Below are 25,040 nucleotides of genomic sequence, written 5' to 3'. Positions count from 1 at the left end.
TGAGCCCAAGAGTTCAAGGCTGCGGTGAGCTGTGATCTCACACCTGCACTCCAGCCTGGGTGACAGAGTGAGACCCTGTCCCCAAAACTAGTAATAAAAAATAAAATTCCAAGGGAAAAATGATTTTCAACCTTGTGTTATATGCCCAGCTAAACTACTAAGTATGAAAGTAATATAAAGATACCTTAATACATTCAAAGATTCAGAAAATTTTATTCTCACACATCCTTTCTTAGGCAGTTGCTTGAAACTGATCACCAGTAAAACAAGAAAGAAAAAGCCCAAGAATCCATTTGTAGTAGATTCAGCCCAGGAACTTAATGAAAGAAAGTTCAAAGGTGACAGTTATAGGACAGGGCTAGGTTGCATTAGGAGGCAGATAGAGGGTTCAAGGAAGGAGGCATCTATGAGGGGAAAAATAAATGGGTGAGGTATTTCCATGTATTTGTTTTTACCCTTGAACTATTGCGTGAACTTAAAGAAACAAGGTGGATATTGCTAGAATAAAAGGAAGGCTGCAAAACTTCAGGGGAAGCAATATGCTGCTCGAGAAAGAAAACCACTCCACTTGACTCTGCGTTAAAAATATTTTTACCTTCTGTATATATCTCAAATCAGTCTATTCTCTGTAACTCTACCTCCACCACCACTCTGGAGTTACCATCATTTCTGCTTAGACTTCTACTGGTTTTTTTGCATCCTTTCTGTCTTATCTCAAATCTGTTCTCCATATTACATTCTATACAGTGATGTTTTTTCAAAATGCAAATCTGATTATGCCCCCTCTTTGACTAAAACACTTCAGTGGCTTCCCATAGCTCTTCGAATCTAAATCATTAGCATCCCCTAGAAGGTTCTATATGGTTACATGGTCAGCCAGTCCCTAAGCAGCAATGCAGTGGTAGCTGCTATGTAGTCTTGCCTCACTTTTGTAGATTTGGCTGGTAAGGACACCCTGATGGATTTAAACAGTTTTATTACTTACACAGATGGCAAAGCAAGATCAGCATGGTATTAGCTGCTTATATCCCCAATTCCACAGGATGATACCAAACTAGAGGGGTCAGATGACAGACAACATGAGTGGTGAGTTGCTTTGTTTTTGAGAAGTGAACTCTAGGCTGCAGCTAAGCAGTTTTATCCGAAAGGGACAAAGTGGAAAGTTCCATGCCTTAGTGGAATCAGGGAGGCAGATGAGAAACTGCCTCATGGCAAGTCTTCTGCAAGATCGGGGGTTTTCTGCAAGGTATGTAGCAAATGTGAAATGGCCTTTGATAGCTCCTCACAAGACTGCCTATCTTGCCATTTTTAAGGGTGATCCCAGGGCATTCTGCCAACAGTTGAGTCTTACCTACATGGCCTATATGGAGACATGCAATTGCCATGGTGCCATGGTGGAACTGTTCCCCTGCTAACATAGGCTGCCTTTACTACCACTATAGTCTTATCTTATGTACTTTCTCATATTTGCTAGCATCAGTCATACTGACCTTTCAGTTTCTCCAATGTGCCATGCTTTTCCTTGTCATAGAGCTTTAGCATATGCTGTGCCCTCTGCCTGAATCCCACTTTCTCCTCCTTCTTTGCCTTCATAACTTCCCTTCTTTCTTTGGTACTCAGCCCAACGTTCCTGACCAGAACAGCTCCACCTCTTATCGCATAGCATGATGTACCTCTCCTTCACAGCATTCAGAACAATTTTAGTTTTAAATTTATTTGTATAATCTTGAATTGATGTAATAGTAGAGATAGTGGGGGTAATACATACATTAATATATTTATCGCCTAATTGTCAAATGTTTTTACATACTTAATTACATTTTATTTTTACATCTCAGTGAGATAAACAGAACAGATATTATTTTAAATCTTTTTTCCTAAATAAGAGCCTATATTAGAGCTCATTTTAAATTCTATTTTAGTGTTCCCTGTACTTCACCACTATGTTTTTTCTGTAAATACATTAAATGTAATGCAGCATACAGTAAGCAAGAGGCACAGAGAAAATGTCACAGGGCCCAAAGGAGAGGGAAATCAGATCAGGTCATCACCATAGACCTCCAACACAGAGGTCCCATTTGAGTCAGACTTGAAGTTGGTAGGCATCTGTTGGGCAAGGAAGTGAGGGTCTTCTAAGACAAGAGATAATATCAAAGCTACAGTTATAGAAAGGCATGGGACTATTTGAAGAATGGCAGTTGAATGTGTTTTGATGGATGTAGGGTCCCAGGAAGGGAAGCTGGAATTGGATCGTGCAGGGCCTTGAAGATGGAATTGATTTTGTTTGCAGTAGGAAGTAACTTACGTTTCTAAGTGGGCAAATTGATCTGATCAGCATTGAACTTTAAAAGCATTAAAGAAGCAACAATGTGTAGAATAAATTGTAGCATGGAGGATTGGATTCAAAGAAACCAGATTTGATCTAAGTGAGAGGTAACGGGATCATGACTTGGGACAAAACACCTGAAGCAGTAAGTCATGACACACCTTACAAAGTTTAATGTCAAAGCCTTTCAGTCAGTGCCTAAGAGGAACACACTTGTGTTTGAGGAACGTTAGGTCTATTTAATGTACTGCAGCAAAGGAGAGATCCATAGCAACAGAACTGTGGGTCATCTCAGGGAGCCGGGAGGATTTTCTTCTTATAGGATTTCAGCTTGTGCTGGGTGACTCTTGGGAAGGTTTAGGGAAAGCAGAGGTCAGTTCTAGATTGGATGCCCTCAGGAAGTGAGATATTGGGTATTTTGGTACATTTTATTTTGGAAGTGAGAGGATTTAAAAAATAGTAGTCATCTGTGATAGCCAGAAGAGGGGGATGTTTCATTATTTTTTACGGTTCTTGAGGGTTCTTTTCTCTAGTTTCAGAAATACTTACATGGTAGTCTTATCTCTGTCTTCTTCTACTATGGTCACAGAGTGGCCTTATCTGGGTATTTATATTCTCACAATTGTTTGCTCAATTGGAAATACTGTGGTTTAGCTGTCAGCTACCAGCCGCCAGGTGTTTTTTTTTACTTCATCAGTACCCAATACATTGATCTGTTCAGCCCAAGGACCAGCCATTGCCTCCTATGTTGAGCAGCCTCATCCATTTCCCTAGGCTGCAATATGTATATTATCACTGTCTAGATGTGCCATGACTTGGAAAAGCTTGATTGAACAATGGTACCGAAAATGAAGAGTAAAGGACCAACAAATGTTGTAAAGGTTTTCAAGCTCTCCACTATCTCCAACATTTCTGGGTCATTTAAAATCTATGCTCCAGCAAAAATAAACTGATTTCACCTCTTACAGTCTGTGATTTGTTGCCTTTGGGTATTATGCCCTCCATCTGGAATATCTTCCTTTGGTCTCATTCTCATGTTCATATTTCTGTCTGTCCTTCAAGGACCAGTTCAAACATCTCTCTCCTTCCCTGTGCTACTAGTGAGAGCTAAGATCAAGAAAAAGCTGATTTAAAATATAATAAATGAAGAATAAATTATATATTTGGATATATTAATTCTAACTTAGAAGAGTCAAGATGGAAACAATCTCTCTTTTCTGTGAATTCATACAGCAAATTTATTAGATCCCTAAAGCATTTATTTCTAATATTTATTAAATATGTATTACATCCTGTTTACTAACTTCTGTTAGCAGTACCATCAAAATGCCATGACGTTTTCTTCTTTCCAGGTTATTCAGGCTTAAGTACAAAGCAGCAGAAGTGTTTTTAAACTCCACCCTCATTCTTACCTCATTTAGTATATAAGTTACTGATATGTGGCCATATTTGGCCCTATTTTTATATATATATAATATATGTTATATATATACACACACATATAAAATATATACCATGGAGGTTGAGAGTATTAAATTATATAGTATTAGATTATATAGACATATATATAGACTATATGGGCATATATATATAGACACACACATCTATATATGTAGACACACACACAGACACATATATATATAGACACACACACACACACACACCAGGGAGGTCATACACACACACCAGGGAGGTCGAGAGAAGCTTGTAGGTGGCTCGATGTTTCTTGTTGGGACTAATAGTGGGGCAGGGACTAACTTATCAAAAATATGTTTTAAAAATTACCAGGCGTGGTGGTAAGTGCCTGTAGTCCCAGTTACTTGGAAGGCTGAAACAGGAGGATCTCTTGAGCCCAGGAGATTGAGGCTGTAGTACTAATTATGGTGCCTGTGAATAGCCACGGCACTCCAGCCTAGGCAACATAGCAAGACCCCATCTCTTTATTAAAAAAGAAATTACATGGATTACAAAACACTTAAGGAAATATAAAATGAATATTTTTGTATTGTCTGAAAGGAAGGAAACTGGATAAAAATTAATTATATTAAATTAACAATAATAAATGCAGTGACAAATAGGTTTGTTTTTCCTATATTAATTTAGGAATGACTGCCAGCAAAAAACTTGGGAACCGAGAATGCAATCATCCTTGTAAAAGTAAACATACATGTGGACATGACTGCTGTGAGTTCCTCAAAACAAGTTTATTTCAAGTGTTCAAAATTGAAAGGTTTTTGGTGGATGGTAATGATATCCTAATTATCTATGTATGATATTTATAGTATGCAATGTAATAACTCGATTTTCTCTCTTTTGTGGGCAACATGAAAAAAGTAAATACTAGATTTGAAATTTTAAAGAAATTTGACTTTATAAGAATAAGATCTGAAGTTTAACCTAAAGAATCTGAAGTTTCTTTTCATAGGTAAAATTGGAGTTGCACAGAAGTCAGAAATTAAAGAGTCAACAATTTCTTCATATTTATCTGATTTAAGAAACAGGAATGCTGTTTCATCTGTTCCTCCAGTTAAACGTCTGAAGGTTAATTTTAATAATATTTTTCCCTTTGTTCTGTAATTAAATGTATATAAATATTCTTTATTCTGTCTATCAATTAGGTAGGTATCCACAGTGTACTTTAGAATTACTTGTGGGCTTGACTAAGAATATTACCATTATTCATAGTCCTTCTTCTCTTCTTTCTTCCTTCCTTTTTTTCTAAATCTTTCTTCTTTCCTTTCATCTTCATTGAGCACCAAGAATATGCCAAAGTGCTAAGATATAGTGATGAATAATACAGTATTATTCCGAATCATAGAATTTGTAGTTGAGTGAGGAATACAAATAAGTCAATATGCTTTTTTAGTGTAGTGTGATGAGTGATTCTGTGACAGAAGTACAACACACTTAAGTTTAGATAGAAAATGTACTCAATCAACATTTGATGGACCAAGAAAGGATTCCTAATAGATGTGATTGAGACCTGAGGGATAAGCCAAGGATGGAGGGGCAGGCACCAGAATTATAGTAGGAAGGGATAGCTCAATATTCCAGGAATAAAGATTATACAAAGGTCCAGAGATAGTAAAGAGAGAGAGAGAGAGATCTTTAAAGAAACTCTTTCTCAGTAACACAGTATGTCTAGAGTTCAATTTCAAGTAAAGGAATAGAGAGAGATGAGGCTGAAGAGGCAAGTAGGAGCTAGATCATGCAGACCTTTTTGCTATTTTAAGGAATTAGACTTTATCATGAAAGTACTGAGAAGCCAATGAAAGGTTTTAACAGTGACATGATCAAAATTGTATTTTATAAAGGTCACTCTGACTGCAATGTAGAAAAGGGATTAAAGGATGATAGAATAGGAACAAAGGGACTCATTAGGTGGTTTTTACAATAATCTAAGCAAAATAATGGCCTAGTTTAGGGTAGTGGCAATAGCAATGGAAAGAAGTGACTAGGTTAAATTATTTTTCAGAGGTAGAATCGCTACCTTGCTACTTCATTGGTTATAAGAGACAAAGTAGAAGGAGCAGTCAAAAATGATGCCCAGCTTTCTGGCATTAGCAACTGGGAGAAAAGTAGGGGCTCGTTCGGGTAGATATTCTGAAGGAAAAGCAAGTTTGCCAGAATAGAGAACAGGATAAGTTCAACTTGGGAAATACTGAATTTAGAGGGCCTGCAAGATATCTAGATAAAGATGTCCTACAGACAGTTGGATATAACTGTTTGAAAATCAGGAGAGAGAGCTGAGCTAGAAGTAGAAATTTGAGAGTCATTCACATGTAGATGACAATTGAAGCCACAGGAATAAATGAGATCTTTGATTGAGAAAGTGTAGTGTAAGAAGAGACCTAGTGAAGAACCATGAAGAATGCCAACATTTAGGCCGGACGTAGTGGCTCACGCCTGTAATCCCAGCACTTTGGGAGGCCGAGGCGGGTGGATCACAAGGTCAGAAGTCCGAGACCAGCCTGGCCAACATAGTGAAACCCCGTATCTACTAAAAATACAAAAATTAGCCAGGCGTGGTGGCAGGCGCCTGTAATCCCAGCTACTCAGGAGGCTGAGGCAGAGAATTGGTTAAACCCGGGAGGCAGAGGTTGCAGTGAGCTGAGATTATACCACTGCAGTCCGGCCTAGGTGAAAGAATAAAACTCCATCTCAAAAAAAAAAAAAAAAAAAAGCCAACATTTAAGAAGGACCTGAGTGAAATATTCAAGTCAAGAACTAACCTGAGTTTCTCCTAATTCATTGATTTGGGGACTTTATGTACCAGCAGGAGTTTTGTTGTTGGGCTCATTTGTTAAAGTTATTGATGTGAAACTGCTAGTTGAACTTATTTTTGTTTCTTTAATAGATACAGATGAATAAATCTCAAAGTGTGGACCTTAAAGAGTTTGGTTTTACTCCAAAACCTTCCCTTCCTAGTATATCAAGGTATAAATATAATGTTAATATCTAAGGTAAAATATTTATCATAAACTCTGTTCCTGCAGGTAACCACTTATTCAGGGAAAGATAGTCACTGGCTACCATCAAGTCACAGTTATCGTTTAGTTCCATAATGAAGCAATAACATCATAATGGTTTCATTATCTTTAATACCCTAAATTTATTTAGAACTCTACAGTTATGAAATAACACTCATGAAATCATCTCTTCCCTAGGAAACTACCTCTCCTATGACGTTCCCTTAGATTCTCTCTTTATAGGGAATATAAACTAAGTGACAAGAGTATACTTTAAAAGTGGAAATGATGTTGGCATACAAAGTCTAACCTTTCCATTTAGAAGCTCAGTCCATGCTAATAATATCTCAGATTTATAATATGAAAATTGCACATTTGTGCATTATATTTTCTGACTTAAACAACAACATGGCCCATAAAATGAGGTATTTTTTTCCCCATTGTTTAGATGGAAAAACTGAAGTTCATATTCCTACTTAGCAAGCAGAAGGCCTCAGATGGTAACTCAGTGTTCTTTTCCTGTATCCTGATGCCTACAGGACAATCATATATGTAATTTCCCTTGCAGATAAGGGCATTTTATATGCAGAAATGACATTCAATATATTTAACAACTAGTACAGAACAGGAACTGACTCATCAGAACAGATGCCAGCAGTACTTCTAGAGATCATGGCTTTTGTTATCTAACTAAGGGCATGTAAAGATGACTAAGTATTGGTCACTTCCATTAAATACCTATTTATTTGCCACCCAGGCAGGGTCCAGTTTATCATAGAAGTATTAAATGGATAAATCATTATTTTTATTTATATGAATAAATAGTTTTCAGGCTTAGATTTTCATTTTTTAACATTTTTATTGTTTTATCTTTATAAAGGTCAGAATATTTAAACATATCTGAATTACCTATAATGGAACAGTGGGATCAGCCTGAAATCTATGGAAAAGTTAGACAAGAACCATCTGAATATCAAGACAAAGGTAGATTACCATTGATACTTACTTGAGAGAGTAAATGGCTTATTATTACTTTGAATTGACAAGTAGTGTTATTGAAACACCAGCATCTGAAATTATTATAATTATTAACTTGGCAACATTTTTCTCTTAGATTACTGAATCATTTTCAAATTCTTGGGTCTGTTATTCAAATAGTCTTACTCTGTCATACATTTTTTAAAAATCTCTTTCCTACATAATGCTATTTTAATTTAAAGATACTATGAGGAAAATCTGAGCAAATAAGGTATCCTTGGGTATATAAAGTATTAACATACTGAATGATTATGTTCATATCATTAGAATTATTTAAAATAATTGTATGTTTATAAAACTAGGAGAATCAGAGTATTTATCCAACTTACTCAAAGCCTGGATATCATTACAAAGTGGATAGGAACTATAAAATTTTATGTTTATAAAACCAGTCCAGTTTTACAAAATATCAGTGTGACCTTGGGTAAGTTATTTAATCTCTTTGGGCTTTAGTCTTATCTTTAAGATGAAGGTATTGAACCGGGTGACCTTTAATATCTCTCCAATTCTTAAAACTATGATTCTTACAGTTCTATGTTAGTATGAGGATATAACTTAGGTTGTGGCATATAGCTATTTTGTAATCTAGATTTGCTTTTTTATTTGTGTCTGTCATTAAATTAATGAGATAAAGCATATAAATTTGACACTGCCTGGTTCATCATTACTCTGGTTCCTGCAATTAATAGAGCATAATTTCCCTGAATAATGCTATTAATAGCCAGTCTGTTAAAACATGAGATAGTCCTATCCATTGAGTTATTTCTTCAAGTGGCTCTATGTAGAAATAGTAAGCTTGGGGTTTTCTGAAAATCATTTCATGTGTTTGGCATTGGTTTCTGTTGACATTCTTTTCTTCATGCTGCTATTTTTTTTTTTCATGTTGTAACTTTTTTTTCGTCTAGTCATAATTTAAGATTTTACAGAGGCAGAGGCTGGAGTCTTCACTGCCTCTTATGATACCATGGCAGCTATTAGGCCCAGCAATGATATCAAGAAAAGTTCCCTCATCTCACCTGGAGAATCAGAGCATTTATCCAACTTATTCAAAGCCTGGATATCATTACAAAGTGGATAGGAAGTATAAAATTGTCAACTTTCTTATATTTATCTTCTTTCAACACGTAGCCCTCTAACTTACTACTTCCTTATCCTACTACTCTATTACTTGTCCTTCTGCACACAAGAGCTTATCTATCCTTCCCTCTGCTTACTTTTGTGTTCTATTTACATGGTTTTCCTCCTTTTCTTTCCCACTCACTATTCCAAATCCAATTTATATTATGATATTAAAGCCTCATCTAGATACTTTAACCCCAATAATAACTGTATCCCTGTTTTATTGAGTGGGCTACTTTTTTTTTTTTTTTTTTAAAGGAGGAGCTGTATGGTGTAGTAGTTAAGTTCACAGGATCTGAAAACAATCTGTCCAAGTCCTAGCTCTGACATTTGGTGTAACCTTTCATAATCTACTTAATCACTTTGTCTAAATTCCTCATCTGGTTATATTTTAGGGCTTTCGGGATTAAATGAGATAATGCATGAAAAGCTGTTATAGTTTCTGGTACTGTTAGTAATAATTAATTGAGTATGTTTATTATATTTTTCACATATTAGTCTTTGGTGGCAAAACATACTTTAAATATATTCAAATACTGCTTTTGAGAATGTTTTTTAAAAAGCATAGCAGTTTTTATCTTCTGTATTCCAATTTCAAAAAGGGAAGAAGAAAAAATGTCAAAAATTATATGAGAAAGCATGTTGAATCATAAGACTTAAATTGGAAGGGACCTTGTGCAGTTTCTCATTTTATAGTGAAAGAAGCCAAGACTCCAAGAGATTAAATGACTGGCCCCAAAATTTCATATCTAATTAATGGAAAGACCAGAAATAGATTCCATGTCTTTTGAATCCCAGCCCAATGCCATTTCTATAAAATGAAATTGACTTTTAGTTATCAGTGGAGAATTGAAAATTGAACCGTAGTATATGAACTCTTTCAGCTTTTCGCCCCACCCCTCAACTATATATTTCCCTGTCTCTGCATCCATCTGTAACCATCTATTTGTCTTAAAAGAAAAATTATCTTTTCTTCCACTCGAGGCATATCTCTCCTCCTGTAATCTTAATTCTATTTAATCCTGCTTTCCCTGGGACTTTAGAAGATCATTATCCATCTCCTCTTTCCCATATTTTCATTGTTTCCTCTCCACTGTGTCTTTCCCTTTAGCATATAAATATGCTGAAGTCTCTTCCTTCTTCAGCTTCATGTCCTCATCTAGCTGGTCATGACTTTTTTTATTATAAATGATAACAATTCTACTCAAAATGACGTAAGCACAAGAAAAGGAACCAATTGTCTCAAGTAAACTGAAAAGTATCTGGCCTAATTCTGGCTAAATCAAGGCACTCATGCCTCTGGCTTTCTCTCAATCTTTTAGCTATGCCTGTTGCTACTTGGCTTTACTTTTTAAATAGGGTTTCTCACATGGCAGGTAGCCCCTAACTTTCATCTTAGCAGTTTAGCAGCCTCAGTGAAAAAAGGTAGACTTCCCTGTTAGTTTTGGCAGACCAGAACTCATTGTAAATGGCCTCATTTGAGTCATGTGTTTATCACTTGATCAATCCCAGTAACCTGAGGATTGGGTCATTGTATACCTGTGGCCCCAGAGAAGGCAGGGCATCATGAAAAATGGCCTTACTAGGATCCAGTGGAATTGTAGAAGTAGTTTCTTCAAAGGAAAGGGAGGGTACTCCCACTAAAAGAAGGGAAAGCATACCAGGCAGACAAAAACCAGAATTCTAGAGTCCCTGTACCCTCTATCTCTTGCTTTGTCATCAAAACAAAAATTAATTGAAAGAGCAATTGACACTCAGTATGCTCATCACTTCCTTATACCCTAGTTCCTCTTTATTCATTAAAATTTGGGTTTTCTCTGTATCACTCCTTTGAAACTGTTTTTGTTCAGGCCATTTAGTGACTTTCTGAGTTCTGAATTCAGTGAACTGTTTTCAACTGTTAACTCTCTTTGACCTCTGTAGTATTTGATACTTCTGGTCTTTCCTTTCTTTTGGAAATCTCTCCTTTGATTTCGATTAAACCATTATATTGGTCTCCTGTTACTTCTTAGACTGCATGGGCTTTTCTTCCTGTTGATGTTGTAAAAGGATTCTTTTTTCTTTTTTTTTTCTTTTTATTCTTCTCACTTCAAAAACTTTTCCTATACAATATCACCCAAGCCTGTGTCTTTAATCACTGACTATGTTTTGATAATTTCTAAGTCTGTGTCTCCCATCTAGGTCTTTCTTTCTAACTCCACATCCATCTGTATAATCACCTTCCTGGACATATCCACCTAACAGTTAACATATCAGACATGTCAGCATCTGAACTCTGTCTTCTTTGTACCTCACTCTGCACCTTCTCTTTTTTCCTTAGCTCAGTGAATGAACTCTTTTCTTTGTTAAGCTGCTACAGGCAGAATGTCCTTCTAAATAGCTCACCGCACATGTAAATAACCACCAAATCTTAATTATTTTGCCTCCTGCACATCTCTCATATTTGTTATTTCCTCTCTATCCTTTCTGCTGATACTCTAGCTTAAGCATTCATTGTCTCTTATTTAATACAATAACTTACTTTTCTCTCTGCTTTCAGTCTTATTATCCTTCAATCCATAATATTCCAGGTGATCTAACAGACATATCTGGTTGTGTAAACCTTCTGTTGAAACATCTTCAATAGTTATCCTTTGCCAGTAAGAAAGAAAAACAAAACAAAAATCTCCTCAATATGGCAAATAAGCTTCAACATGATCTAGCATTTAATTACCTGTGCAGACACAGTGGATCCTTCCTTCTCCTACTTTGTGCTCCAGAAATCCTGAAAACTTACAGTTCTCCCAAAATTCTCGGTTCTCTCATATTGCTGTGTCTTTTTTTTTTTTTTTTTTTCTGCATTTACGTTCCTTTTATTACCAAGTAAGTGTAATTTTTTTAAAAACCTCCAACAAACCACAGAGTCTGGTTTTTACTGATTCAGGACTGGTTCTGTTACAGCCATTAAACCAAGATTACTCATAGCACAAAAATTTTTTTTCAGTCTGGTATTCAATACAGAAGTTAGAGCAATTATAAAACCAGTTCTTACATAGAGCAGCAGGTTCCTTGTGGAAAACACATTTCCACTTATCAAAAAATGACATTCTGTTGAGAGATATGAACATCATGTCCAAAATACCAACTCTCCTCCCAGAGAAAATTTGGAGGGAGCCCCTTTTTTCTCACATTGACAACCTCCAGATTTGAATTACTCATCAAAAGATTTATCACGATTAGACAAGTGCCAAAGATTCAGAGCATGGTATGGTGAATTCTAGCCATTCCTTCTTCAGTTTGAGACCTCTTAGATTCACATTTGTGCTGTGGCGGTAAATTTATGATCTACATAAACAAGAAGCTCATTTTTCTGCAATTTGTATGTGGCCTTCATGCCAGAGATTATAGCATCTTTCTTTTTATGGTACTTTGTTTTTTGTTTTTTTTTTTTTTTTAAATTTATTTATTATTATTATACTTTAAGTTGTAGGGTACATGTGCATAACGTGCAGGTTTGTTACATATGTATACTTGTGCCATGTTGCTGTGCTGCACCCATCAACTCGTCATTTACATCAGGTATAACTCCCAATGCAATCCCTCCCCCCTCCCCCCCTCCCCCCTCCCCATGATAGGCCCCGGTGTGTGATGTTCCCCTTCCTGAGTCCGAGTGATCTCATTGTTCAGTTCCCACCTATGAGTGAGAACATGTGGTGTTTGGTTTTCTGTTCTTGTGATAGTTTGCTAAGAATGATGGATTCCAGCTGCATCCAAGTCCCTACAAAGGACTCAAACTCATCCTTTTTTATGGCTGCATAGTATTCCATGGTGTATATGTGCCACATTTTCTTAATCCAATCTGTCACTGATGGACATTTGGGTTGATTCCAAGTCTTTGCTATTGTGAATATGCTGCAATAAACATACGTGTGCATGTGTCTTTATAGCAGCATAATTTATAATCCTTTGGGTATATACCCAGTAATGGGATGGCTGGGTCATATGGTACATCTAGTTCTAGATCCTTGAGGAATCGCCATACTGTTTTCCATAATGGTTGAACTAATTTACAATCCCACCAACAGCGTAAAAGTGTTCCTATTTCTCCACATCCTCTCCAGCACCTGTTGTTTCCTGACTTTTTAATGATTGCCATTCTAACTGGTGTGAGATGGTATCTCATTGTGGTTTTGATTTGCATTTCTCTGATGGCCAGTGATGATGAGCATTTTTTCATGTGTCTGTTGGCTATATGAATGTCTTCTTTTGAGAAATGTCTGTTCATATCCTTTGCCCACTTTTTGATGGGGTTGTTTGTTTTTTTCTTGTAAATTTGTTTGAGTTCTTTGTAGGTTCTGGATATTAGCCCTTTGTCAGATGAGTAGATTGCAAAAATTTTCTCCCATTCTGTAGGTTGCCTGTTCACTCTGATGGTAGTGTCTTTTGCTGTGCAGAAGCTCTTTAGTTTAATGAGATCCCATTTGTCAATTATGGCTTTTGCTGCCGTTGCTTTTGGTGTTTTAGACATGAAGTCTTTGCCCATGCCTATGTCCTGAATGGTACTACCTAGGTTTTCCTCTAGGATTTTTATGGTATAGGTCTAACATTTAAGTCTCTAATCCATCTTGAATTAATTTTCGTATAAGGAGTAAGGAAAGGATCCAGTTTCAGCTTTCTACTTATGGCTAGCCAATTTTCCCAGCACCATTTATTAAATAGGGAATCCTTTCCCCATTTCTTGTTTCTCTCAGGTTTGTCAAAGATCAAATGGCTGTAGATGTGTGGTATTATTTCTGAGGACTCTGTTCTGTTCCATTGGTCTATATCTCTGTTTTGGTACCAGTACCATGCTGTTTTGGTTACTGTAGCCTTGTAGTATAGTTTGAAGTCAGGTAGCGTGATGCCTCCAGCTTTGTTCTTTTGACTTAGGATTGTCTTGGAGATGCGGGCTCTTTTTTGGTTCCATATGAACTTTAAAGCAGTTTTTTCCAATTCTGTGAAGAAAGTCATTGGTAGCTTGATGGGGATGGCATTGAATCTATAAATTACCTTGGGCAGTATGGCCATTTTCACGATATTGATTCTTCCTATCCATGAGCATGGTATGTTCTTCCATTTGTTTGTGTCCTCTTTGATTTCACTGAGCAGTGGTTTGTAGTTCTCCTTGAAGAGGTCCTTTACATCCCTTGTAAGTTGGATTCCTAGGTATTTGATTCTCTTTGAAGCAATTGTGAATGGAAGTTCATTCCTGATTTGGCTCTCTGTTTGTCTGTTACTGGTGTATAAGAATGCTTGTGATTTTTGCACATTAATTTTGTATCCTGAGACTTTGCTGAAGTTGCTTATCAGCTTAAGGAGATTTTGGGCTGAGACAATGGGGTTTTCTAAATATACAATCATGTCATCTGCAAACAGGGACAATTTGACTTCTTCTTTTCCTAACTGAATACCCTTGATTTCTTTCTCTTGCCTGATTGCCCTAGCCAGAACTTCCAACACTATGTTGAATAGGAGTGGTGAGAGAGGGCATCCCTGTCTTGTGCCAGTTTTCAAAGGGAATTTTTCCAGTTTTTGCCCATTCAGGATGATATTGGCTGTGGGTCTGTCATAAATAGCTCTTATTATTTTGAGGTACGTTCCATCAATACCGAATTTATTGAGCGTTTTTAGCATGAAGGGCTGTTGAATTTTGTCAAAGGCCTTTTCTGCATCTATTGAGATAATCATGTGGTTCTTGTCTTTGGTTCTGTTTATATGCTGGATTATGTTTATTGATTTGCGAATGTTGAACCAGCCTTGCATCCCAGGGATGAAGCCCACTTGATCATGGTGGATAAGCTTTTTGATGTGTTGCTGAATCCGGTTTGCCAGTATTTTATTGAGGATTTTTGCATCGATGTTCATCAGGGATATTGGTCTAAAATTCTCTTTTTTTGTTGTGTCTCTGCCAGGCTTTGGTATCAGGATGATGTTGGCCTCATAAAATGAGTTAGGGAGGATTCCCTCTTTTTCTATTGATTGGAATAGTTTCAGAAGGAATGGTACCAACTCCTCCTTGTACCTCTGGTAGAATTCAGGTGTGAATCCGTCTGGTCCTGGACTTTTTTTGGTTGGTAGGCTATTAATTGTTGCCTCAATTTCAGAGCCTGCTATTGGTCTATTCAGGGATTCAACTTCTTCCTGGTTTAGTCTTGGAAGAGTGTAAGTGTCCAGGAAATTATCCATTTCTTCTAGGTTTTCCAGTTTATTTGCGTAGAGGTGTTTATAGTATTCTCTGATGGTAGTTTGTATTTCTGTGGGGTCGGTGGTGATATCCCCTTTATCATTTTTAATTGCGTCGATTTGATTCTTCTCTCTTTTCTTCTTTATTAGTCTGGCTAGTGGTCTGTCAATTTTGTTGATCTTTTCAAAAAACCAACTCCTGGATTCATTGATTTTTTGGAGGTGTTTTTTTTGTGTCTCTATCTCCTTCAGTTCTGCTCTGATCTTAGTTATTTCTTGCCTTCTGCTAGCTTTCGAATGTGTTTGCTCTTGCTTCTCTAGTTCTTTTAATTGTGATGTTAGGGTGTCAATTTTAGATCTTTCCTGCTTTCTCTTGTGGGCATTTAGTTCTATAAATTTCCCTCTACACACTGCTTTAAATGTGTCCCAGAGATTCTGGTATGTTGTATCTTTGTTCTCATTGGTTTCAAAGAACATCTTTATTTCTGCCTTCATTTCGTTATGTACCCAGTAGTCATTCAGGAGCAGGTTGTTCAGTTTCCATGTAGTTGAGCGGTTTTGATTGAGTTTCTTAGTCCTGAGTTCTAGTTTGATTGCACTGTGGTCTGAGAGACAGTTTGTTATAATTTCTGTTCTTGTACATTTGCTGAGGAGTGCTGTGTCTTTTACCTGGTGTTTTCCCTTCATGGCATAGGTTCCCTGTCCTCTTGCCCTGCCTCACAACCACAGCTCTATCAAGCTGAAATTTCAACTACTCTTCCTTCATATGCTATCACCTCAGGAGTCTGTCTGTCATGTGGTATCACCTTAGAAGAGTATGTCTCACTTCCATTGCAGGTTTAGATCCTCCTTCCTCTGCATTCCCATTGCACTCTGTACAAACTTCCATTTTTAGTACATATATACATTGTGTGTCTCAGTGTGTGCAAATCAACATACAAAAGTAGAATAATATAAACTGTAGTTATAGGTACAGTTGAAGAATAAAGAAGGGTTTGGACAGGTGAAGAAATTGATGGAGGATATTTAAAGTGGAGGAAACTCAGTGATATGCTGGAGCAAGTTTATACTGACTTATGAGAGATGATTATTAAATTTTCAAGAATCTTTCAGCCATTATTAAAAATTTAATTACATAAACTTTCAATTAAATTGTTAAAAACAAAGGCAAAAATACTCAAAACTCATCACTTTCTAATTGTTCTACTGCATTTTACTGTTATCTGTGTTCTTGAGGTTATTTATCTATATGGTAGAAATACTATATAATAGGGTGCTGTTGTGCATTTTTTCCCAATTTCTTCTTCAATTATGTTACATTAATAGCTTGAAATGAGTTATGGTGGGAACATTTATACCATAGGAATCAGCAAACCCTACCAATCTGGGTTTGATTTATTGTTTTGCTTATTTTTTAGACTTCAGAAAGTGAGGGATACAATTTTAATAGTGTAGATTAAACAAACGTGTGTTGTTATTGTAGCCATTACATTGTGAATAACACAAAAAATTGAGAGAATATTCTTCTAGTATTTGAAAATTACTGTCTAATTCAGGAAAGAAGTTACTTAAGTCAATGGTGAATGAGTTAAATCCCAACAGATGTCTTTGTTGTTTTATGAATACTTTCATCTTACTTGTTAGAGTCAACAAAAATATCAAACAACATTCACATGAGAGCTACATTCATTCATCACTTGCAACCATAGGTTGACTACAGATAAAAGAGTGGCAAAACTTAATGAAAACTAACAATGAGAATCAATTAGATATATGGAATTTGCATTTAAGCATATCATATATGTTGTTGTTATTGTAAAGTGTGTGCTGTATAGCTTTTACATCAGTAAAGTTTATAATAAACATATATGTATACATATTCATATGCTTTTTGTAGAGGTAGCTGTTAAACATTTATTAGCACAATACTGTGTAAAACCATGCAACTAAAGGCATTTAGCCCCCCCATTACAAGTTTTTGAGGTAGATACTGTTGTTGCCTTATTTTGCAGAATCAGGAAGTTTGAATTACTGTCTAAGACCATACAACTAATAGAGAGGTGGAATTTTCACTTAGGTAGTTTGGCTCTAAATCCAGCCTGTAAACAATGAATAACAGAGGATTTTTTAGCAGGAGAAAAATAAATATTATTTATTTTGGACAAATATCTTTTATAACAATACTGAAAATTAACTTTAGGGAGAAGATATGGAGGAGGAAGACCATTTTAGAAACTATTATTATCCAATCTTGGAGTAGAGTTATTCTAATATGGGAATTAAGAGGAAAAATTAATTGCCTAAAAAATTTATTGAAACTTAAATTTAGTGCAACTTAATACAGTTAATAGAATTGGCTGAATGCAGTATTCAACAATGCTTGACACAATGCTTTTGAAAACTATTACTCAAGAACTCTGTTTAGTAGTTGAAAGATGTGTTTGATATATCAATAGACTACAATGCTTGTGGTTTAAAAAGTACCTATAGTCTTTTATACATACACATAACAGATTTTTCTAGATATAACTATTCTACAACTTCAAATGAGAAAGTCTCTCAAAAGTGTTCTTCAACAGAAGTCTCAATATATCTGGAAACCAAAATTTGACAGATGCAGATAAAAGCAATTCTCTATTTTCAGAAGTTTTGAATGTGAACTTTGAATTGGGAAATGAAGTTCGGGATGATTTTGATGAGGAAAACTTAGAAGTTACTAGCTTTTCAACTGATACTGAGAAGACAAAAATATCAGGTAAAATCATACTTAGCATGGAATCATTTCATTAGAAATTCTTTGAATATTTTTCATTTCAGCTCCTGGAACTAGTTTCTTTGCCTTTGTTGTGTGTGCTTGTTTAGTTAGATTTGGTTTGTTAAGATTGTAATTTTTAGCAAAACTGAAAATGTGACCCTTCTACACAGAACATTTCCCCCCTAAGGGAAGAGATGAAGGTTATTCCATGATGATAATGTAGCAAATGAGCACTTTCTATTCTATTGCTCCTATCTCTTGTAAAAGTCAATTCAAATTGTTTATTCAATATTCTCTCATGAAACAGACTATTTTGCTCTCCCTTGTAAGATCGCAAATGGTCTGCTAATATTTGTGAAGGACAAAAAAAAGTCCATTTTTAAAGCTATTCATCTGTTTGCAAAGAAAATAACTTTTATTTCTAGTTGAAATATGGACTTTTCAGCTTGAAGTAAATAAATAAGTAAATAGGAAAAAAGGATTAGTTTGTCCTATACTAGAAATTCTATTTAAATCATATACAACCCCAAAATAATGAGGCTTATTAGCTCTTTGAGTGAAAGGCAAATTTACTCCATTTCACTAAAACAGAGAATTGAAAATCTTGGCAAGCATATGACAAGATAGCAATGGAGATACTGTCTCCCATTAGGGCTGACAGAAAGAAATCAGTCCCTCAGCCTTCTCAGTGCAGACTGGTATTCCCACAATTATAGATGCCTCTTACTATAACCCACCTCATGTTTTTAAAAGAGTATTTCAAAGGGAAGCAGTTAGAAGTTGAAATGTTATTGTTTCGGGGGCCTTAGAATTACTTGGAGAACTAATACTGCTTCTGAAAAGAACAGGATTTGACCACCTTCACAGAATGGGCCAGGACAATCTCCATGATGTGGGGTCATTAGGCACAATTTTGTATATCACTGGACAACTACTGTTTCCTACCTCGAGTTTAAATGTCATTGGGTACTGTAAGTTAATAGGCAATGTGTACTGATCCTTCGAGGTTGCCTAGTCCTAAGAGGGCATAGCTTTGTCACTGGGAAAATCAGTCTCAATAAATGACATTTTCCCCCCATGTATAGAGCATTTTAAATGATTATGAGCAGACCATTGAAAATACTGAGTGAACTTCAACTTGATCATTTATGTGAATGAAAATGTAAGTATATAAATAATGAGGGTGAGTGGAAAAGCACAAACTGTTTTCTCCTCACTCTCACACCATGATCAGCCTAGAAGACATCTGTGACCAAATGTCTGGGTTTTTTCCCCACACACCAAGCAAGCAATCAGTTCCGCAGTGAATACCAGCTAGGTGTCTTCCAACCCAGTAGAGTTAGAAACAGGGGCCAAAGACCAAATATGTATTTTACAACAACACAGGTGGCTTGAGGACCTTATAATATAATTACTAATAAGCTAACCTACATGTTTTTTAGTTTTACTCCCTTAGCTTTGTGCCCCTAATTTTTCTATGCAAATTAAATTAGGTGATTGAGAATTATTCATTCCTTCCTTAACCAGATCATATCTGTTGGAGAGAGCATTGTAGAACTTGTGAAAAGCTTCATTCAGCTGTTTCTTGGCATTTTGTTTCAAAATGTTATCTCTTCACATAGGATTTGGAAACACTTTCAGTTCAAGTACCAGGGCAAGTAAGCTACCCCTTCAAGAGTCAAAGAGCAAATTCCAAAGAGAAATGTCAAACAGGCAAGTTTTAGAACTTTGGTTTGTAATACATACAACTTTATATCCTCTTGACACATAGTTGGAGATGGGAATCAAAGTATTAGATGTCAAAGATGCTAAAAGGTATTAGCCAGCCTAAACCCTCTTAATCTTAGAGGTGTGTTTCTCAAAGTGCTGTTGTTAAACCACCTGCATCAAAATCACTTTGTGGTGCATATTAAAAATGCACATTCTTGAGCCCCACATTAGACCTACTAAATTTTTGTCTCTGGGACTAGAGCCCAGGAACCTTCACTTTTAACAAGACTTGAAAACTGAATAGGAGTTTGACAACTAGAACAGAGGCAGATAGGCATTCCAGGTATAGGAAAGCATCTGTAAAGGGATAAGGCTTGAAAAGGCATCCCATGCTCAAAGATCAGTAAAGTGTGGGATGTGTGGTCACAGCATAAAGTCTGTTGCTGAGGTCTTATTGTAAGGGCTTTTGAGTGCTGTGCTTAGACACCTGTCCTGTACCCAGACAGTCAGGGGTTGCAAACCCAACTGCCTTCAAGATTTGGTGGGCGAAGGCCAACTGTAGAGTGTCTCATCTAAAGGAAGCAGCCACTACTCAGCTCCAAACAGTTGTTACTATGCAGGCAATGTGAGTCTAGTGTTATAAAATATTCTGATTTTTCAAGAAAAGCTAGGAATCTGAAATTTTTTGTGATATTTTATTATTTTTAAATTTTGACAACTAATTTTAAAAAATGTGACAAACTCTGCGGCACCCTCCTCCAAATAATAATATCTGTAGGCCAGATGTGTCCTAGGGCCCTCTAGTTTTTACCTGTATGGTAGGCAGTGAGGAACCATCCAAAATATTTAAGCACAGGAAAAACAATTTGATTTAAAAAATCATCCTAGCAGCAGTATGCAGAGTGAATCATAGGGCATGGGACTGCCAGAGGCATGGTGGCCAATGAGAAAGACAGACTATAATGAGGCCTAAACTAGGGCAGAAGTGATAGGAACAGAGAGGTAGGGTTGGATTTTTAAAACATTTCAGAAATAGAGCAGATTCAATGCGGCAATTGATAGGATATGATAGTTGAGGAAGAGGGAAGAATAATGGCACCTAGGTAGATGTTATTTAAGGATATAGGAAACAAGAGATTTAGAATAGAAAATATAATTTTATAAATATCCAATTTGAAGTATCTTTAAGAAAATGCAGAATGCATTGGGAAATACTGGACTTGATTAGAAGTCAAGGGAGAGAAATTATGGCCAAAGCCAAAATTTTCAAAACAGAAGAAATACCAACAGCTTTTTATTCAGGGTCTGATTTTCTACTTAAGGATTATTTATTTCTCTGCTTTAAAAAAAATACTAAATTTGTGGTATCCCTTGGAATTTTTGCTGTTATTTAGCCATTACTGATCATTAGCATCAGCATCATAGACTCATAGTTTTCATAGAATTCCAGAGCTAAGGGGGGGTCTTAAGTATTGGGTAGCCTCCCTCTCACTGGATCCTTGAATCACATTCAACATCACTGGCAAGTAGTCGTGCCACCTCTACCAAGACAGTTCCAGTGACCAGGAGCTCATCCACCCTTGTTCCATGTTAGGATTCTTAGATCATTGAATAGCTTTTCAAAACATTTGCTTAAAATATGTCTTTTTATCACTTTGTTTCATTGGTTATAACTCTGAGTCACATAGAATAAACAGATGTAAGCATCCAAGTGAGACAAAGTTGTAGGTGTAGAGAAGCAAAAAGTAAATAAATCATAAGAAGGAAGGTAACAAGGCACATGAACAGTTTTGTGCACCACACCTTTAAAAAACAGCAAATAATTTTGGAAGAGTTTAGAAGTGACCAACAGAAGATGTGTGGGTTTAAAAATGGATTCTAACAAGAAGCCTCTGGGATCTGGTGTAGAAGTTGCTGCTGGGGAAAGGCCTGTGGGACCTGAGGATTTGGGATGGAAAGGAGATTTGCTTTTTTATTTTTTTAAGTTAGAGTACAATGGCATAATTATGGCTCACTGCAGCCTCAACCTCTTGGGCTGAAGATCCTCCCACCTCAGCCTCCCAAGTAGCTGGGACTACAGGTACATACACACCACTATGCCTGACTAATTAAAAAAAAATTTTTTTTTCTAGAGACGGGGGTCTTGCTATGTTGACTAAGCTGGTCTCAAACTCCTGGACTCAAGCTGTCCTCACACCTCAACCTCCCAAAATGCTGGGATTACAGGTGTGAGCCAGTGTGCCTGGCCTCCTTTTTCTTTTATACACTTTTTACTTTTTTATTCCTTGCCATGTATATATATTTATTAGTCAGAGACAAAATGATCCAGTCCTATCAGTATATGTGGTTCTTCTCTGTCCCCACCCACACTGCTCATTGCTCCTTACATGGTTGTTACATTTTATCCTTCAGGTGTCAACTTAAATGGTTACCTCATCAGAGAGGCATTGATGATCATCTTTTAAAAATGGGTTTATGGCTCCACACCATTATTTCTTATGCTATTGCCTAGTTCATTTTCTTTTTATAATTTTAGGATCTATAATTATCTATATATTTGTTTTTATTCATTGTCTGCTTGATGGTAACTCCCTGATGTTTTCATTTTATTACTTCACACTCAGCTTCTAGTATAATATCTGGCGTAGGGTAATGAAGAATAAATGTGTTTTAGTGAACGAGTTAATACAGAAGGTTCAGAGTAAATTCTTGCATACAGTTATATCTAAGAAGATAACTAGAGATGTCTATCTACAGTGAGACCAGAATAGAGAAAGGAGATTAAAAGTTAAGCAAGTGGAATTTAGAAAATGTTTATAGGGTTCTATGTAATAGACAATTAAGCATTAGACTCAATTTTAAAGAAAATTGTTGAATAATTATTTCTATACTCCCTTAAAAATAGTATTTTTTCCTAATTTGGGATATATAAATTATGGTTTGGTCTAAAGGAAAGGAAATATACCAAGTTCTCCATTAGAATTTTGTGATAAATGTGATAAACTTTGATCATATTCCCCAAAAATCATTATGATCCAAATTAGAATGATGTGTTTTTCTTGTTTGACATATTTTACAAATAATTAATTTTAATTTTTAGTTTTGTTTCATCACATGAGATGTCAGATATTTCTTTATCAAATTCTGCTACGCCCAAGTTCAGTGCATCCTCCATGACAAAATTACCTCAACAAGCCGGAAATGCAGTTCTTGTAAGAAGAAGCACTTCTTTGTTTTTCTTTTAAATTTTGCCCAAGTGCTTAAACTTTCAATGATTGTTATTTTTTAATCTAAAATGTAGGACCATTTTCAAGAAAGAAAACACAAAATCTGTCACCAGAGATTGAGAAGCTATGCTTTACTTGCTCTGAAAAAAAAAAAAAAAAAAAACCAAATTCTTCAAATTATAAAAAAGTGGATTTTTTTTATTAGAAACAGTGAATGTAAAAAGGAAGTTGATTTCAGGTAAGAACTCTTTAAAGACACTTTAAGATTATATCAATAAAAAACTTTTTTACAAAGAAATTCGGCATTCCTTTTTCCTTGGTTCATTTTAAAGATTAGAGCCTGAACATTTTATTTATTAAAGACATTAAAATTTTCAAGCCTCAGTGAGCTAAGCTCCTTAAGATGTTTCAAACATCATATACCTCAGTTCTTAAAAACCCACATTTGATGCTGTTTATTCAAACATTATATTGAGTTGATAAACTTACTTCTACTGATTTGAATACAGTGTGTTAATTTTGTAAAGTGTAAAGTCACTTTGAAATCCAGATGAGATCAGCTAATTTTTCAAAACTTGAAGTTGTATTTTAGTTAACCAGTTATTTCACAATCAATAGGTTCAATGAAAATGTCAGATTAAATCACATCGGTTGCCCCACTGCTAGCTATTTTAAAAAAGGAAACTGTGTTGCAGTTTCTATCTCCTTGAAGAGTCAAAAGATTTGAGACCTGTTCACAGTTTTTGTTTTTATTTGTTTTAAGACTAGTCAAGTGAAGCAGTGGGAGTGCAGAAAAAAACAAAGAAATTGTAATAGATTGTGATCAATAGTTGTAAACACCACTTCTCTTGGACCAGGCTGTTCACACCTTTATTAAATGACATAACTTTTCAATATGTTTAAAGAAATAACTTTACAGTTCCTACCATTTGCAGTTTATGAAGTCTAATTTTCCCCAACAGACTTCCTACAGAGTTATGCATACTGAAGTTTATTTGATACATTAACTTCACAGTAATCTTCAGTTTATTTTATTGTATTTAGTATTATTTATTGTGTATTTTAAAATAAATTGTGTTAAAAAAGTGTTATTTTTACTTTTTCTTCTTTCTCCCATATGTATCATCCTGATGATGAAGCTGATGAAATGAAGTCTTTATTGGGAATATTTGATGGTATTTTCTAAAACAAACAAATGCTTTTATATTAATAAGAGAAAGAATAAAGACACCTAATCACAAAGCACGCTTTTGATTTTTAAAAAGTAGTTCATAATTGTTCAGAGTTTTTTCTCCTGAATTTGATTAGCTTTGTTCACTTTTTGCAACAAAATATATGGACCGATTTATTTTCCTATTATATTGTAACTTCTTGAAAAGCTCTTTTACAGTGGCTTTGTTTCAATAAGCCCTTAACTTAAGGGCTTATTGCACTTAGAAATAAGTTGCACTTAGAAATAATTATTTGGTTATTAATTGGATTTTGACAAGAACCAATGTAAAATTTTATTTTTATATTTTCTTAAGAAGAAAAATATTCTTTGAAAGCAAAATAATGCTAATGCAATGAATCTGCTTATTGTATGGATTAATCACTAATATTATTCCCATGTATTTTGTTTTACTAAGATTTTTAAGAATCCAATGACTATTTGAACCTACTGTTACCTAACTTTGAGCAACAATAAATGAAACATTAATCAGTATAATTGTTGTTTTCATCTAGCTTGTTTTTCAATGTCGTGAATTCTTAAACTTTGTTATGTTGACTTTTACGTAGTAAAAAGATTTTATATTTTTTTTCCAAGGAATTACATTTCAAATTCATTTATTGATAAGTATTATAAAGGTACCCTAAGCAATGTTTATTATCAAAATTTTTAATAGGTACTATTAGAAGTTGAGGCCCACTTAAGAACTTTTAGAAAATATTTTTTTCTTTTTTAAAAAACTTTTATTTTAGATTCAGTGTTATCTGTGCAGGATTGTTACTAGATAAACTCGTATCATGGGGATTTGTTGTACAGATTATTTCATGACCCAAGTACTAGGCCTAGTACCCAATAGTTATTTTTCCTGATCCTCTTCCTCCTCCCACTGTCCACCCTCAGGTAGGCCCCAGTGTCTGTTGTTCCCTTCTTTGTGTCCATGAGTTCTCATCATTTAGCTCCTACTTATAAGTGAGAACATGCAGTA

General features: G+C 35.5%; 1 protein-coding gene across 1 annotated transcript in view; it reads left to right on the top strand.

Moving 5' to 3' along the window:
* Window positions 1-24,635, top strand: part of HFM1 (helicase for meiosis 1) — a 128,181-nt gene extending 103,546 nt beyond the window's left edge. The window contains 11 exon segments of the mRNA XM_050782572.1: window positions 4,430-4,510; window positions 4,752-4,867; window positions 6,684-6,763; window positions 7,676-7,779; window positions 17,798-17,908; window positions 19,531-19,621; window positions 22,719-22,830; window positions 22,920-22,938; window positions 22,941-23,038; window positions 23,040-23,083; window positions 23,962-24,635. Coding sequence (XP_050638529.1) covers window positions 4,430-4,510; window positions 4,752-4,867; window positions 6,684-6,763; window positions 7,676-7,779; window positions 17,798-17,908; window positions 19,531-19,621; window positions 22,719-22,830; window positions 22,920-22,938; window positions 22,941-23,038; window positions 23,040-23,083; window positions 23,962-24,031 — 926 coding nt within the window. The 3' untranslated portion in view covers window positions 24,032-24,635.
* The last annotated feature ends 405 nt before the right edge of the window (window positions 24,636-25,040 follow it).

This window comes from Macaca thibetana, chromosome 1 (genome assembly GCF_024542745.1).
Source record: "Macaca thibetana thibetana isolate TM-01 chromosome 1, ASM2454274v1, whole genome shotgun sequence".
Lineage (NCBI taxonomy): Eukaryota > Metazoa > Chordata > Mammalia > Primates > Cercopithecidae > Macaca > Macaca thibetana.
The sequence above is the reverse complement of the archived record's forward strand: the minus strand, read 5'-3'. Positions and strand labels throughout refer to the sequence as shown.